The sequence below is a fragment of the Saccoglossus kowalevskii genome, chromosome 2 (genome assembly GCF_978046115.1).
Source record: "Saccoglossus kowalevskii chromosome 2, keSacKowa6.1, whole genome shotgun sequence".
Taxonomy (NCBI): Eukaryota; Metazoa; Hemichordata; class Enteropneusta; family Harrimaniidae; genus Saccoglossus; species Saccoglossus kowalevskii.
Genome location: NC_140642.1, coordinates 46,151,802 through 46,169,397, shown reverse-complemented (window position 1 = coordinate 46,169,397; position 17,596 = coordinate 46,151,802). Strand labels below are relative to the sequence as shown.

The 17,596-nt window shown below is 33.7% G+C and overlaps 1 protein-coding gene across 1 annotated transcript in view; it reads right to left on the bottom strand.

Annotated features, from left to right (window-relative positions):
- LOC144354615 (uncharacterized) overlaps positions 1-17,596 on the bottom strand; it is a 144,417-nt gene that overhangs the window by 47,109 nt on the left and 79,712 nt on the right. The window contains exon 5 of the mRNA XM_085505844.1: positions 4,529-4,691. Within this exon, the coding sequence (XP_085361970.1) occupies positions 4,529-4,691 (163 nt within the window). The remainder of the gene's footprint in view (positions 1-4,528; positions 4,692-17,596) is intronic.

Genomic DNA, 17,596 nt, shown 5'->3' with positions numbered 1-17,596 from the left:
ACGTCAAAAATATCACTTTTTACCAAAAGACAAAAATATTCACCAAAATTAGAGAATTAAAGATATCATTACAAAATGAACAAATCTGAGAGAGGTCCACATGTAGTACCTATATATGTAATATCAAAGCAATTGGACTTTCTAACAAGAAGTCGAAAATATCACTTTTTATCAAATATAAAAAAAAATATTCATCAAAATTACAGAATTGAAGATATGATCATGAAATGAACAAATCTAAGAGAGGTCTACCCAAGGTACATATACACCAAGTATCAAAGCATTCAGGCTTGTAGTTTTCAAGAAGAAGTCGAAAAAGGTAAACATTGACACGGACGACGACGGCAACAATGAAGCAAAGCAATAACCGCCTAACTTTTTAATGTTGCGACATTGATGCATGCTGATGTGAAGCCAAATCTTTCACGAGAACTGTACTGTATGTAAATGATACTGCAGGTGTGTCTAGGATCAAAATAGGTTATGTTTGAAGGATCCAGTATACAAGAAATGCAATATTTGGTATACACGCGCTTCAAAAAAATATGAAATATAGGTTTATTCTTAACATATATTTGACATACTCTCATTCACCTAACATTCTCTATAAACAAGACATGAAATGTCACAATCCCCATTATTTGATTATAAAGTAGTACAAGGAACATCTGCAAACAGGTGAATAAATATGTACTCTTTGTGGTTACAACTCATCATAAAGTGATTTCCCATGATCTAGTTTTGTACTGACAACTAAAAACTTCCACTGACCCATGTTCAGAATCTCAGAGTACACAAGTGCAACAAAACTATTTGTCATACATGTATACTTGCTCAAGAAACTGCATTCATAAATCTGAGTGAACCTTGATGTACATGACTTCTTTGTTAATCAGGTCTTAGTATATTACCAGGACCTGGGTTTGTTTCAACATCACCACTGGGCATCAGAATCATTCTCATGTTGTCAAATACAATTTGTTATTAACACAGTAAGGTTTTTTATTTAAAATGTATTCATTGTACATAGAACAACATCTGTTAATTTAAACAATTGTAAAAGCTATGTTTTCATAGCAAGTAAAGGTTGGTCTGCTCATAACCTTCAATGGAGAAGTAACAATTTAATTGTTTGAAGTCTTTTTAGTGCAGTGATATTATTGCATTTCAATTATTATTAATGGGTATAAAATACTGTAAATCATTAAATTTTGACTTCTAGATATATTCAGGATCTTATGAAATTTGTGTACAACATTTCATAAAGTCCCTGACACTCCATGTTGTAGGAACCCAGAAAAAATTGCCTTGCGAAATTGAAGCAGTTCACAGCACCACTGTAAAAAAAAAAAAAAAAAAGTTTAAAATGAGTATAGTCAAAGATATACACATGTGGGTTCATAAGACATATGTACCAAAATGAGTTGGTTCTAGAGATTAGTATCACAAGATTTTACTCTCCATGATTCAATATCAGTCCTATGTATAACGCTGTGTTGATCAGGCGAACTAATTGACAATGGCCCTACAGGTATCGCTATGAAATCACAGTAGTTTTGTATTCTTCTTGCATTTCGACCATGGAAAAATATTTGTTTTTGAAAGTGGCCGAATTATTAAAAGAAAAACAGAAACTATTTTTTTAGTATGAATTCTAGTAACTGAAATGCAGGATTGAAAAAGAACAAGACAGTACACAAGATTGATAAACCTTCAGCGAGCACTCCTGAAATTTCAGATCATTGGTACCATGTTTTTGGATACACTCAATAACCTGATACATAAAATCATATTTTTTAATGCTCAATCACTTGACCCTGTATGGCACAAGATTGCAAGCTTCTATCATGAAATTGGGTTATTTATTTGAAGCAACGAAACATGCATTCACAGCAGACGGAAATTCGTTTGAGATATTACTGGATTTTTGTATTCAGTTTTCCATTTCAACCACCATCATCACTTAGTAAGCTGTGATCGCGCATTGGGATACTGACTGTGCATAAATGCGCAGTGTAGTGTCATCAGAAGACCGATTGTTTGAGAATATTTTGCACCATTACGCCATTTCAAATATTATATTAATTCACAGACAACAAAATAAAGATTTTCAATAACATACAAGTTTTCCCACAGTTGATGATTGTATGGCAATTACAAGGCTTTGCCAGTTTTACTTTGGAAGAAGATGAAAACAGGTAACAGGAAGGGGCTACATGACTACATCTTTTTTTTTGAATTTTAATCAAGCATGATTTTATTTTTTTATTTTACAAATGTCTATTTCAGGGCAACAGAAACAAAAACAATAAATGTGTAGGTAGGCATTTTAACAATTGCACAATTAATATTGGATGAAAACGCGGCATTACCGATATACATCATAATCATAATTAAAAATAAGATCACATTTAATTTAGTCAGTTTTCATAATGAAATGCATAATAACATGTACTTATAAATTTGAATAAGGTTCAACAGCCTTTTCATTTAGTGCCAGTTTATACACCATAAAACCTCTGGTTTAGGTGTCACACTCAGAAGAGTGAAAGGCCTTTGGTTAATAGGCATCGCGAAATGTTGGAATTGAATCCCCCCAAAAAATTCATATAATGTAACATAACGTAACATAACATTGTTGATAACGAAAAGTAAAGTATGTTCTAAAAGAAGTTTTGAATAAATACAAAAACGAATACATTGCTTAGTGGTTAGTACCGGTAGCACAATCTGGTCATTCTGTGTTTCGCAAGTGAATAACTTACTGTACTTGTTTTCGAAGTATTGCAATTGTTGATTATTATTCAGTAATGATTATAATAACGCACAAAAATTTAATTCGTTGAATTTCTATAAATTGGAAGTAATATTCAACTTAGTTTCATCGTAAACGAATGATTTTGGTCGAATGTAAATGCTCGAAGCAATACGATATCCGCCATGTTCTCATTTACACGTGGCTCATTTAAATATGTTAATGCGGTTCAGTGACCTTGTGGTGAACGCAACGCGGTAGTAGATTTACTGATGTTCTAGCAAGATCTTTATGCTTTGATTTTGACAGGGAAATCAGCAGGATTTTTTTTAAATCAAAAAATTAGTTGTTTTCAAAATTTAAACTGAGCATTCAAAGAATAATTCAACATTGTTCGCAGAAATAACCGCTCATTGTCGAAACGAAGCTTACCAATTCGGGCTATTCACAATAGGTGTCAATGTCTACGGTAAAATATAAATTAGACTCTTTTAGGCGTCAGGAGTGAATGAAAATATTGAAAAAAAAACTTTAAAAAAATGCTGATAAAATGCCGATTTCATGGTCCGTTGCAGATTACTCGATCGACCGTCCATACACGTGTTGTCACTGTACATCGGCCCTGTGGGATCACACGAGATCAGCAAAATCTTCATTACAACTAACAGTTTAATGCTCACAACATAAAAATACGAATATAATCATAGGCAACCTACTATTATATAATGAATAAGTTGATCGACACAGGGACATCCCCCCCCCCCCCCGAGTTGTGGATATTTCGGAAATCGCGACACAAGCAAAAGACTGGATAACGAATTACTTGAAAACTATGTCCCCATGAATTAATCATTCGTGTACAATAATTTGACAGGGTATACAATTTGCGAACTAGTTTCGTAGATTGGAGACAATTGTTTGCTTTTTTGGCTTTTCACACGAATATAAAGCTGGCAATCATCATAATATTCACGTCCGTACGTACGTCACCGAATGTACACCAATCATACCCCAAAATACATTAAATTTTGCTGAAACTGGAGAACTTACCTTTGCAAACACGTCTCTTATGCCGCCTTCTTGAAGTTCTTGAAATCAAATAAGGTTACTCGTGCTTCTCGTAACTAGTGAATGAGACCACTGAGTCGAACAGAATACATGTATAAACAGTACTATAATAAATTGCACGCAATGGAGAAATCACGTGCCGTAGCGTTACTCACAGATCTAATCTACTGTAAAATATTTTATTTCAGCTGGAATTATCATTCGCTGAAAAGACTTTTTCTGGCTGTTTTTTGTATTGAATTCATTTTCATTGATTTTTGACAAGTTGACTGTAAAAAATAGGAAAAAGGAAATATTCGCTGGATTTTATTTTAACTGAAACATTCCTTCAGCGAAAATAGCAAAAAAATGTTGCAAGCGAAAATAAAGTCTTTGACAGTAATTAATTTATTCTGAGCATGCGCAGACGTTCTGTCAATGTTGCCGGGAGAGGTAATTTTTGATAAAAATCGTGAAAAAGACCCACTTGGGATTTTCAGATCTGGAAAAAAAATTACGTGAATACTTGGAAGACCCTTGTTCATCAACCTGCCAAGTTTCACTGATACCTGCTGTAGAATTTCTGAGAAAAAGTTGGAGACGGAAAACGGACATTTGACAAAACCTGAATTATAAAGTCCCCATTTCAGGCTGCGCCTGAACTGGGACTAAAAAATAACATTCAAGCTGTTATGAAAACAAAAAGAAAAACTGATTAATAATTACTCATAGATGTCTTACTATCGCGTGACATTCCTACAGCTATACATTTATGGTAGCGACAATAACGACACAGGTTACGTGTAGTTGGTGTTATTTGACAGTCTTTGCTTCCTTGACACTTATAATTTGTATGGTCACCAGAATTAGAACTTCTTCTAAAGAAACCCTAGAACAAGGAAAAAAGTACATAGTAAGTACAGTATTTAACATTTCATACCAGAGTTAGCATAGTAGATAAAAGGACCTCAATAAAAATTTATATACAAAATAAAACTTGTACTTGTACCTGCAACTTTACCAATGACTTTCTGAATAGAACAGGTATACCAGTATGTGAAATAATTACAATGATACCCAATATCAATCTTAGAATTTTGATTAAAAATTAAACATAGAAAAACTATTGATCACCTTGCCCTTGTCAATTCAATGAAATGACAGTTAATTTAACAAAAACATTGGGTATCATTCTCAGCAGTGGGAGCAGGGTGCACATGCCTTACACTTTTACGTTAAGGTCGCATTTAAGGTAGAGATGCAGTTTATTTGGCTTGCTTTTTAATTGAGTAATTAGACAATGAAGATGGTATTATATATCCAACATGTTATATATTTTCTGAAAGCTTATTATACAAACTTTGTAAAACTTGTCTTTATTTTAAATATCCAGAATGCGTTTTTGATTTTGGGTCAAAAATATGCTTTTTTGGACAAAAGTGGTTTAAAAAAAATTAGCTTAAAAACTTCAAGTCCGTTTGTGGGTAAAATTACATCACTGGATACCTTGGTATACTACTAATTCAAATGCGTCCACTCATCTCTCTAACGGCTTTCAATGTCGCACAGCATGACCTCAAAGTTCACTCTTTTCTATTTTTGCATAATTTATATATCCATGTTAATTGTGGACTTGTTATTTTTGTTCCACTCGCCGTAATAAACTGTCCGGACGCATTTTGAAGGGGGAACACCTTGTCAATAATGTGTGAAAATTTTGAGGCAAATGGCCAAAGCGTCTATCAGCTATTTTAATTTAAAACCCAAGAATTCACCAAAAATAGAAGACCAGAAAAAGGATAATTTGCATATTTGCGCGTTAAACCGGGAATTACTGCTTTGTCATACTTTGTCATACTTTCTAGACTATTGAAATTGAAAGTTAACGTATAGACATAGACATTTTATGTAAAATCGTTGGACCAGAACAACTGCTCTTGAATACTAGTATATAAATCAGAAACACGTCATTCATACCAGTGTTTTGGTGGGGTCGGTAAAAACATGTGTCAATGCCCAGTAAACATTACGTCATCTCATGAATTATTAAACAGGGGGCGGTCCTAGGAAGGTGACCTTTTATCACGATCAAAACATCATGGCTTCTCTTCGATGTATTTTCAATAAAAAATCTACGAGTATTTCAGAGCCTATGGTTTACCGTGAAGAGTACAAAGTGGGATATTAAATTATTTATCCTCGATGATTTTTATGTAGTATTGAGAACCAACTCCAGGAAGCGAACGCACAATAATGAATAATCGCGTAATCCCAGAATCGAAACACAAGGCACAGAAGTTTTCTTCGGCGTTTCCAATCCTATTTTCCCCACTGCAACATATTTGCTAAAAGAAATATTTGAATTCTGTTTGTTTTTTAAGGAGGCAATTTTTTATTTTTTCCGATTTTGGTAACGCCTTATTCAGGGATTTTCTAAGACAGTCGCAGACAATCAGCGCACGGATGTACGTACAAAACGTGCTTTTGTACTACCGGCGACGGTCGCCTGCAAGAAGAGAGCTCCAGCTCCTAACGTAAAAGTTTTAAAATTTCGACCAGTTTTAAATAATTAGTGTTGGAAATCTTACATGTTTTAATTTTTCTGAATAGAAATCAGCAAATGAAAAAAAATAGGAGTGCTAAACTGTGTTCGTTAGTTTAAAAAAAAATGGAATGTCCGTCAAATTGACGTAAACTTCCCCATTTTTCACGGAAAAAGCAAAGGTCGTGGCCGAGTTGCAGGCTAAAAAACTCAAAAATCAAAACAAAATCATCAATCAGTATTATGACAAGGAAAACAAAACATCAGACGCGGAGAAGCGGTCAGCGCGTCAAAAGAGTTGTTAATGTATCAAGTCACCTCTCTCTGTGATTTATTTTTCATTGAAATTATTTGCTTGTTTTCAATTAATTTTAATTTTTAATTTTGTCAGTTGTTTGCTTCATTGAATTAAACGGAGTTCGTCCGGTTGCAAACAAAGCTGTCTCGCACCACCTAGCAAAACTTGCGAATGATCGGAAAGTTTGTATCTCCCCGACCCAGTGCAATATATCCGGTTAGAATCAAAGCTCGCGTGTCCCTTATTTTAGGGACCAGATTCTGCCGTAAATTCAGGATGGGATTTAGAAAAAAATTAAATAGGACTTTTAAGATGTATTTTGGCGTCATTTTTGGACATTTCAATCATTCCTGATGCCTAAAATAGAGTCTAAGTTTTACCGTAGTCATTGACGCTTATCCAAGAGTATGATGTTTATTGTGACTAGCGTGAATGGGTAGGCTTCGTTTCGACAATGAGCTGTTATCACTGTAAACAATGTTAAATTATTCTTCACATGCTCAGTTTATTTTTTGTGAACAATTATTTAAAAATAATATCTCTCAGTCAATCAGAAACTCGGATTCACGCCTTCAGGGAAAGTCACGTTTGGACGCTCACATCGATTTTGTTTTTCGTTCGGCGGGCTGATGCCTTCAGTGTAGCTTTTGCCTCTTCCGACATAGAAATCATCTGAATCTTCTTTCTACCTCTCTTTCTTTTCACACCACGCATAATGTAATGATAAAAATTAGGAAAAAACGCTGAGGAAATATAATGTTTGGTTTGCTAGCGAGCGATAACTGATTTGAGAATAATTGCACTTGCGCGTGAATTGAATGAACTATGACCCGTACAATCTCGATTTGCATATTGTCAATCAAAGGTCCTGTTATTTGATTACTCATGCAAATTAGGCAATTGGACATAAACATTGCCACGTGAGAGTGTTTTTTATTTTTAATCAGAAAATAACCAGCAATTTTAACGGTGTTCTAATAAGAATTCATTGGTCAAATTTTCAAATTGTTCTTTAGATGAAAATCTATATAAAAAACGAAAAAAACTATTTTTGATTGAAATTCACAAATAAACTGCATCTCTACCTTAAACCACTTTTGCTCTTGTCATAATTTGATTTTTATTCTTATTTTGTTTTGGGTAGCCTCCATGCTACCACCTCATCAAAGCAAATTAAATCTTGCTTGCATGACTTGCATTTACTAACACAATCATGCTCGTTGTTCTCTATGCGTAATTTGGGGGCTGTCACTGCAGCATACACAGCCTTGCTTGGGTACCATGGTGGTCTTGCCGCAGTGTTAGTCTAAATTTTGACTCGTACTGTGGCAACAACTCTTACGACGCCTACTTGTGAGGTTGCCGCAGTGACCACCAACACTCAGGTACCACATTGTTCATGTCATGATGTAATTCAAATCTGCGAATTGCATCATGGGGTTGGCCGCTATGACGCCTGCATGTGAGGGTGTGATGCTCCCCCCATACCTACCTACCGGCATCCTTGTCTCTGTGTCATTTATTTTGGTCTCACCCCACTTGATTTAACTACTGTAGTCCCATCAGTGTTAATTGGCCGATTACATAGTAATCTGAGGTTAACACTGCTGGGACGACCACACTTGTCTACTACCTACATATCATGTTTTCACAATTGTAGTTTATACTTAACACCTGACCATGGGGTTCATTTGCCTCACCCCCGTTGCCAGTCTTTTGTTCAATGTTATGTTTTAATTATCACCCTCATACTTGTAATAATCCTCTTTCTGCATTACACATCCAGTCCTTTGTTTCATTGCCATGCTTTGTTATTAAGTACACATTCCATTACCTGCATTCTTGGTAACCAATCATATTTTGTATATTCCAAAATCCTCCCATCCCCAACCAATCAATTCTCTGCATCTTGGTTATTTAACCACAAGACCAAGCATTCACTCATCAGTCATATCACACTTGCTTCATTGCTTGCTGTCAAGCGATTTTTCCCACCCACCCAGCACAAAGTACCACGGTGTTCTTGCCGCAGTGTTAGTCTAAATTGTGACTCGTAATGTGGCAACAACTCTTACGACGCCTACTTGTGAGGTTGCCGTAGTGACCACCAACACTCAGGTACCACGTTGTTCATGTCATGATGTAATTCAAATCTGCGAATTGCATCATGGGGTCAGCCGCTATGACGCCTGCACGTGAGGGTGTGATGCTCCTCCCATACCTACCTACCGGCATCCTTGTCTCTGTGTCATTTATTTTAGTCCCATCAGTGTTAACATGTGATAATAAAATAAATGCGATCGATTTATCAATATTTACTATACGGGGCAGCCATCTTGAACACGACTTGAAACTAAATAAATAGACAATTTGAGAAACAGGTTTTTCAGTTTCCTACAAACCAAGAAGGAAAATACAAAATTTTCACAAGCAAACAATCTGTTAAGGTAACATTAGGCCAACCACTAATAAAATGCAAACACATTAGTAGTTTTTGCATGGAAAATTCCTTGCATACAAAAACACAATTACATGAAAAACCTAGAACACTTTCCTCCTGTTTTGGAAATCAAAATCGTCATTCAACTCAGGAGCCAATCAGTGACAGTCTTAAAATTAGACTTCATTTGACATTCCACTTGACTCATGTCACCAAACCAAAAACCGAAATAGGAAAAAGAATCTGCGAACTGTGTTCAAATAACAAAGTAGAAGATGAGTACCATTTCATGATTGAATGCCCCTTTTACGAAAAATCGCGGAAAGCATTATTTGAAGAGACTACTAAGCACATTATAAATTTCACGAATATGAGTGACTACAACAAATTTTTAAAATTAACGGGTGATACAAATCTGAATGTACAAATACCAGTTGCCCAATTTATCAAAAATAACACGAACCTTAGACAGCAACATCTTCTGGCAAATTAACATAAATACTTTTCTCCTTTAATACGTTTTTTTTTTCTCATTTCCATCTTTCATTGATTTACTGTTTATTGCTTTTTTTATTATTATTATTTCATCTATTTTTTTTCCCAATATTATTACCAACATTTATTAATAGTTTTTTGTAATTGTAGTCTATTGATTTATTTTTTAAACCATTGTTGTGCTTTAGACTGTAATTCTTGTAAAATTTGTATGTTTTATATATGTGTTTTAGCAGTTACATTGTAGTGTAACCATTTTAATTCCTTCTGAGGAATTTTAAGTGTTTCAATAAACCATAAACCATGATCCTTACAACATAACAGTCAACAAACAACCAGAACAAGGACAAACATTTCCTTCTCATATACTGTGGAATACTTTATTTTCGCTGGAATTAATTTTCGCTGAAAAGGCTTTTTGGGCGTTTTGCTTGGAATTTATTTTCACTGATTTTTGATGAGTTTAATGTGAAATATAGGAAAAAAAGTATATTCGCTGGATTTTATTTTCAAGGAATCATCCCGTCAGCGAAAATAGCGAAAATAAATTCCAAGCGAAAATAAAGTATTCTACAGTACCTTTCTTATACTCTAACAAGACATGAAATGTCACAGTCCCCGTTATTTGATTATAAAGTAGTACAAGGAACATCTGCAAACAGGTGAATAAATATGTACTCTTTGTGGTTACAACTCATCATAAAGTGATTTCCGATGATCTAGTTTTGTACTGACAACTAAAAACTTCCACTGACCCATGTTCAGAATCTCAGAGTACACAAGTGCAACAAAACTATTTGTCATACATGTATACTTGCTCAAGAAACTGCATTCATAAATCTGAGTGAACCTTGATGTACATGACTTCTTTGTTAATAATCAGGTCTTAGTAGATAGATAGATAGAATTTTTTATTTGGAACGTACCAATGAAAACTTGAGTAAAGTCCAAAAATAACAATAACAAAACAAAACATTCAGAACAACACAAACTTTCAGTATTAATACATATCAAGAATATAGAAAATAAATTTTGCAAAAATGCTAAGAATGAAAAAATCATTACTTGAAACAATAATAGGAAATAATTCATCCATGCTAAAATCTTCCAGCTTTGGGGCATAGATGTATAAAGCTGCAAGGAATCTAGATCTTTGTTCTTTGATTTGACAATTATTACAATATAAAATGTAATGTTTCTCATCCCCTACTTCATTGCATTCATGGAGATTACATAGCCTGTTTTCCTTCAAAATGCCTTTATGTCTACCGGATTCAATGGGAAGAAAATGTGCAGAAGTTCTAAATTTAGTATAAGCTATTCTATGATTTTTATTTTTAATTTTTTCCAAATAATGTTCAAATTCAAAATTTTCTTTAGCACACCTGTAAAAGTCAAGCTTACAATTGTTCAACAAATTGTTTTTCCACTTCATACGGTACAAACATTTGAGCTTCTCTTTAAAAATATCACAAAAATTGTTCTGATGTGGGTCTGAATTAGTTAAATCTGTTATGACTAGTAATTTTTGTATAAAGTTAAGCCATGGGTCATGCACAAGAGTTTTGGATTCTTCATAGGCTGCATCAATGATAGAATTGTTTGTTTTTTTACATACTAGTCTTTGATAATATTTCATAACTGAAACACAGATATCCAATATAAGTGGATATTGACCTAATTCACCTCTACATGGGTCATTAGATGCCTTCCTGTGCACACCCAGAACTCTTTTACAGAATTTAATATGAAGTTTTTCTGGAATTAATTTATCTGAGAAAAGTTTTGTTTCAAAATTGCAATTGTCAACTGTACATTTATTTTTACCAGACCCCTTGTAGATGTTCAGCATAACCCCTCCCCACACATCAGCCCCATATAAAGCTGTGGGTTTGATAATAGAGTTAAATAGTTTTTTAGCCAGACTAACAGAATAACATTCCTCACTGATCCAAAGCATTTTGTACATCTTGAACAGTGCTTTCTGTGCTTTGTCTTGTAGCCTAGACATAGCATTATGAAACTTACCATTTGTTTGAAAAACAATGCCAAGGTAATTATAATAATTAACACACTGTAATTTAGTGGCGTCCAAATAAAACTGAAATTTGTTTTCTAAGTTTTTACCTAGTCTATTAAAAATAATGATTTTGCTTTTGTTAATATTTACTTTTAAATGCCAATTGTCACAGTAATTTTGGACTGCATCAATGCACTTTTGTAACCCCTCTTGGGTTGTAGAAAACAATAGCAAGTCATCAGCATATAACAAACAATTGAGCTTCAAGCCATTTAAATCAACAGGGTCAAAATTTTTAACATCATCACAGATTCCATTAACAAAAATATTAAATAGTTGAGGACTAAGGTTACACCCTTGTTTTACCCCTCTGCATGAATTGAAATATGGAGTAATCCCTGCACTCAATTTAATGCTATATTTAGTGTTTTTATAGATAGCTTTAATAGCCTTATAAAATTTCCTCCCACACCTAACCGAAGAAGTTTATATAACAGCCCTTCTCGCCAGACTGAATCAAATGCTTTGGAGAAATCAATAAAACATGAAAACAAATAATTCCCTGATTTGTTCAGTTTGCAATTGACATATTTATTAATTAAGGATTTAAGAATATAAAAATTATCTGTTGTACGATGGTTTTTCTTGAAGCCAAACTGATTATCCACTATTTGATTAGTTTCTTGTAAGTACTTAGTTAATCTAGTATTTAGTATCATAGTATATAATTTAGATACACAACTAGAAATGGCAATGCCTCTATAGTTATTAGTGTCCTTTGGGTTACCTGACTTAAAAATAGGAATAATGAGACTACTGTTCCAATGTAATGGCATAATGCCTGAATTTAAAACTTGTGTGAACATTTTAGTAAGAGAATTAATAATAAAAGGAGCCCCATGCTTCAACATTTCATTTGAAATCATATCAGTGCCTGAAGCTTTGCCTGACTTTAAAAGTTTAATATGCTGAAATACTTCCTTATTAGTGAAATCTTGATTAATAATGTGTTTGTAATCATCTAAACTTTCCATACTACTAATATCATTTACAATAGTCTGTGAGAAGCTTTTGTCTTCCACGTTAACTTTATTATTTAAACATTTAAAGTGATTTAACCATGACTCTACACTGATGTTGTCATGCTTTTGTGGGTTTTTATCTAAATCACCAAGTTCCTCAAGTAACTTCCAGAAACACTTAGGATTAGACTCCTTAAGCATAATGATTCTATTACATAAATTAGCTTTATATTCCTTTTTTTTATTCTTAATTAGATGCTTGTATTTTTTATTAATTTTATATCGTTCTTGTCTAATACTATTGTCCTTAGGAAACTTGTCTAATAAATGTGAATATTTAATTAAGTTTCTTCTTACCTCACTGACATCATTGTCAAACCACTTTTTATGTTTTGGTTTATTAGACTTTTTTTTAATTTTGGGATTGATAACTTTAAGAGAACTCTTTGCTGCTTTAATAATAATTGAATTGAAGTTAGCCACTGCTTCATCAACATCTACAAAATTAGAACTCTGATAATGTTGAAGTTTTTCCCCTATATTCTTACTAGAAATTGCTTTAATATAATTTTCCCGGCTGTCGCCATCCCAGATAAATTTGCCGGGTAAAGGGGAAAGCAGGCTATGATCATCTACCATATTAGTATATTACCAGAACCTGGGTTTGTTTCAACATCACCACTGGGCATCAGAATCATTCTCATGTTGTCAAATACAATTTGTTATTAACACAGTAAGGTTTTTTATTTAAAATGTATTCATTGTACATAAAACAACATCTGTTAAATTAAACAATTGTAAAAGCTATGTTTTCATAGCAAGTAAAGGTTTGTCTGCTCATAACCTTCAATGGAGAAGTAACAATAATTGTTTGAAGTCCTTTTAGTGCAGTGATATTATTGCATTTCAATTATTATTAATGGGTACAAAATACTGTAAACCATTTAATTTTGACTTCTAGATATATTCAGGATTTTATGAAATTTGTGTACAACATTTCAATAAAGTCCCCCCTGACACTCCATGTTGTAGGAACCCAGACAAAATTGTCTTGCGAAATTGAAGCAGTTCACAGCACCACTGTAAAAAAAAAAAAAAAAAGTTTAAAATGAGTATAGTCAAAGATATAACTAATTGAACTAATTGACAATGGCGCTACAGGTATTGCTATGAAATCACAGTAGTTTTGTATTCTTCTTGCATTTCGACCATGGAAAAATATTTGTTTTTTGAGAGTGGTCGAATTATTAGAAGAAAAACAGAAACTATTTTTAGTATGAATTCTAGTAACTGAAATGCAGGATTGAAAAAGAACAAGACAATACGTAAGATTGATAAACCTTCAGCGGGCACTCCTGAAATTTCAGATCATTGGTACCATGTTTTTGGATACATTCAATGACCTGATACAACATAGTTGAACTCTGGTGACCTTGCCCTTTGTTATATAATATAATTCCCTTTATCATAGTTTATTTCAATATAAATATGCATTGTCATAATTAATTTTGAATACAAACAAGTTTTGGGGTTGAACCAACAGTGGGGAATCAGTCTACCAAATGTCCTTAAAAGATGTAAATATTTTACAAAAACATTGGTGCCTTCTTTGTTTAATTATTTTAAGGGACATAATTTTATAGCTTTATTCAAAGTAATTCAGATATTTTAGTATAAAAACAAATGTCTCATTGCAAAAAAAAGTGCTGCATTTAGATGTGAATAAATTCATAAAACATGCAAGATAACAGAACATTTTAGCTGGCTTTAGTCCAAGTATTTTGTACAGGTGTCTGTCAAAAATTAATGATTCACTGAGACAAATAAGAACTGCCTCATTGTGTGACTACTGTATTATATGAAAAGTAAAAAAAAAATCATCAAAATAGCTATCATGTTGCAAGCTCTGCTTTGTATGCAAATTAACTTAAATAGTTAGTTGGTGTCCAGTGGAGGGAGAAGTCAACAGCACTGTTGCCTCCTGAGAATCTACATCTTCAAACACTGCAATCTTTGAATTGTGTTTTTAAACCAGTATTATAAAAACTCTATCATTCTGTTCTAATAGCTGAAAAATATTTCTGTGAGTTTTCATTTGTCGAATGAACTGTTTGTCAAATACAGAATACATATATTTTAGAACAATTTTCTTTTTAAAATGTGGATGAAATGTTTTGCTTTTTATGTATTTTTTATGTATTGTTTTTGATTTGATAACTTTGAACTAAACAGATTTTCTATTAGCTTCAGATCTTGATCAAAGTTAGGCACCCATTTCATAGGAGTGCTTATATTGATTTTCTGACATCTTGTTTTCTGTTAAGATTTTATTGGTAGGTTTGCAAATGTGTATCAGACTGTGCAATCTCTCCATGAGTTGGTTTTGAAACCCAGTATGGGATTCTGAGATAAATTACAAGATAAATCATTTGCTTCATTGAACACATACAACAATGCATATTTCCACTGACATCAGTGACCTTTGATGTGTATCACCAGTGATCAGTCAAGTAGAAACAGTCAAAATATTTTATCAGATTTTCTCAATTTTTGCATGATATTTTCATACAGGACATCTGTTGTTCAAACTCGGGGAAGATTTTATACTGATGAATAAGGTGACCAAGTTTGATAAAGTTTGGAAAAGAATTAGTAAAGTTATTATGCACACAATAATAATTATTAACGACGACGACGACAACAACAATGACAACGCTGGACAAAATTTTTCCCTTAACATACCTTTCCCTTTCATCTTTGATGGTACGGGCAAGGTAATAAAATCACATTTGTTATTGCTCAATCACTTGACCCTGTATGGCACAAGATTGCAAGCTTCTATCATAAAATTGGGTTATTTATTTGAAGCAACGAAACATGCATTCACAGCAGACGGAAATTCGTTTGAGATATTACTGGATTTTTGTATTCAGTTTTCCATTTCAACCACCATCATCACTTAGTAAGCTGTGATTGCGCATTGGGATACTGACTGTGCATAAATGCGCAGTGTAGTGTCATCAGAAGACTGATTGTTTGAGAATATTTTGCACCATTACGCCATTTCAAATATTATATTAATTCACAGACAACAAAATAAAGATTTTCAATAACATACAAGTTTTCCCACAGTTGATGATTGTATAGCAATTACAAGGCTTCGCCAGTTTTACTTTGGAAGAAGATGAAGACAGGTAACAGGAAGGGGCTACATGATATCTTTTTTTTTTGAATTTTAGTCAAGCATGATTTTTTTAATTTTTTTTTTACAAATGTCTATTTCAGGGCAACAGAAACAAAAACAATAAATGTGTAGGTAGGCATTTTAACAATTGCACAATTAATATTGGATGAAAACGGCATTACCGATATAAATCATAATCATAATTAAAAATAAGATCACATTTAATTTAGTCAGTTTTCATAATGAAATGCATAATAACATGTACTTATAAATTTGAATAAGGTTCAACAGCCTTTTTATTTAGTGCCAGTTTATACACCATAAAACCTCTGGTTTAGGTGTCACACTCAGAGAAGAGTGAAAGGCCTTTGGTTCATAGGCATTGCGAAATGTTGGAATTGAATCCCCCCAAAAAATTCACATAATGTAACATGCATTATTTTTTTTATAATCGTGTTGATAACGAAAAGTAAAGTATGTTTTAATAGAAGTTTCGAATAAATACAAACACGAATACACTGCTTAGCGGTTAGTACCGGTAGCAAATGATCACGGTAGCACAATATGGTCATTCTGTGTTTCGCAAGTGAATAACTTATAGTTTATAAGAGTTGTGTGAGATGTGTGGGGTGAAGTTGATGGACAGAAAGAAAACTAAGGACTTGATGCAGATGTTGGGTTTGAAGGAAGCGGTAGATCGGTTGGTGAAGGCAAATGGGGTACGTTGGTATGGGCATGTGCTGAGGAGGGAGGATGGGCATGTATTAAGAAGGGCCCTTGATTTAGAGGTGAGCGGTCCAAGGAAAAGGGGAAGGCCAAAGAAGACGTGTAAGATGAGGGATGCTTTAAATCGTGCAAAGTGGAGGGAGGGGTAAGAGCGATTGCCACTAGTTTAAGGTGAATCCGGCCACCCTCGTCTTCGGGGACCAAACCGGATTTAAAACTCTGGACTACTACTACTAATAACTTACTTGTTTTCGAAGTATTGCAATTGGTGATTATTATTCAGTAATGATTATAATAACGCACAAAAATTTAACTCGTTGAATTTTTATAAGTTGGAAGTAATATTCAACTTAGTTTCATCGTAAACGAATGATTGCGGTCGAATGTAAATGCTCGAGGCAATACGATATCCGCCATGTTCTCATTTACACAGGGCTCATTTAAATATGTTAATGACGTTGTTCACAGAAATAACAGCTCATTGTCGAAACGAAGCTTACCCATTCGGGCTATTCACAATAGGTGTCAATGACTACGGTAAAATATAAATTAGACTATTTTAGGCGTCAGGAGTGAATGAAATATCTAAAATATTAAAAAACAAGTCATTGTCAATGACACGTCCCCGTTCCGTTCATATTTGAGTGACATATACATTCAAAGCAGATCATGACCGAAATGCACCTGCATATTTACAACACATTGTGCTAAAGCTGAACAAAATCCATCCATGCATGACTGAGATCCGGTTCTGGAATTGTGAAAATACGTGATTTTGATGCATTTTCGGCCTTAAAATGGCCATCATTCCGCTATTGTTAAGCAGATCATGAAACAAATGCACATACATATTTGTGACATGATGTACCTTGTGTGTGTGAAGTTTGAACTTGATCAATCCAGACATGTCTCGGATACGGATCCAGAACTGAATTCTTTAAAACAAAATGGCCGCCAGTCGGCCATTTCGAACTTGATCCGAAAAAAAAAAATGACGTGCATCAAGGTCCTATTATGTTTAATGTATGTACCAAATTTGAATGAAATCCGTCCATGCATAACTGAGA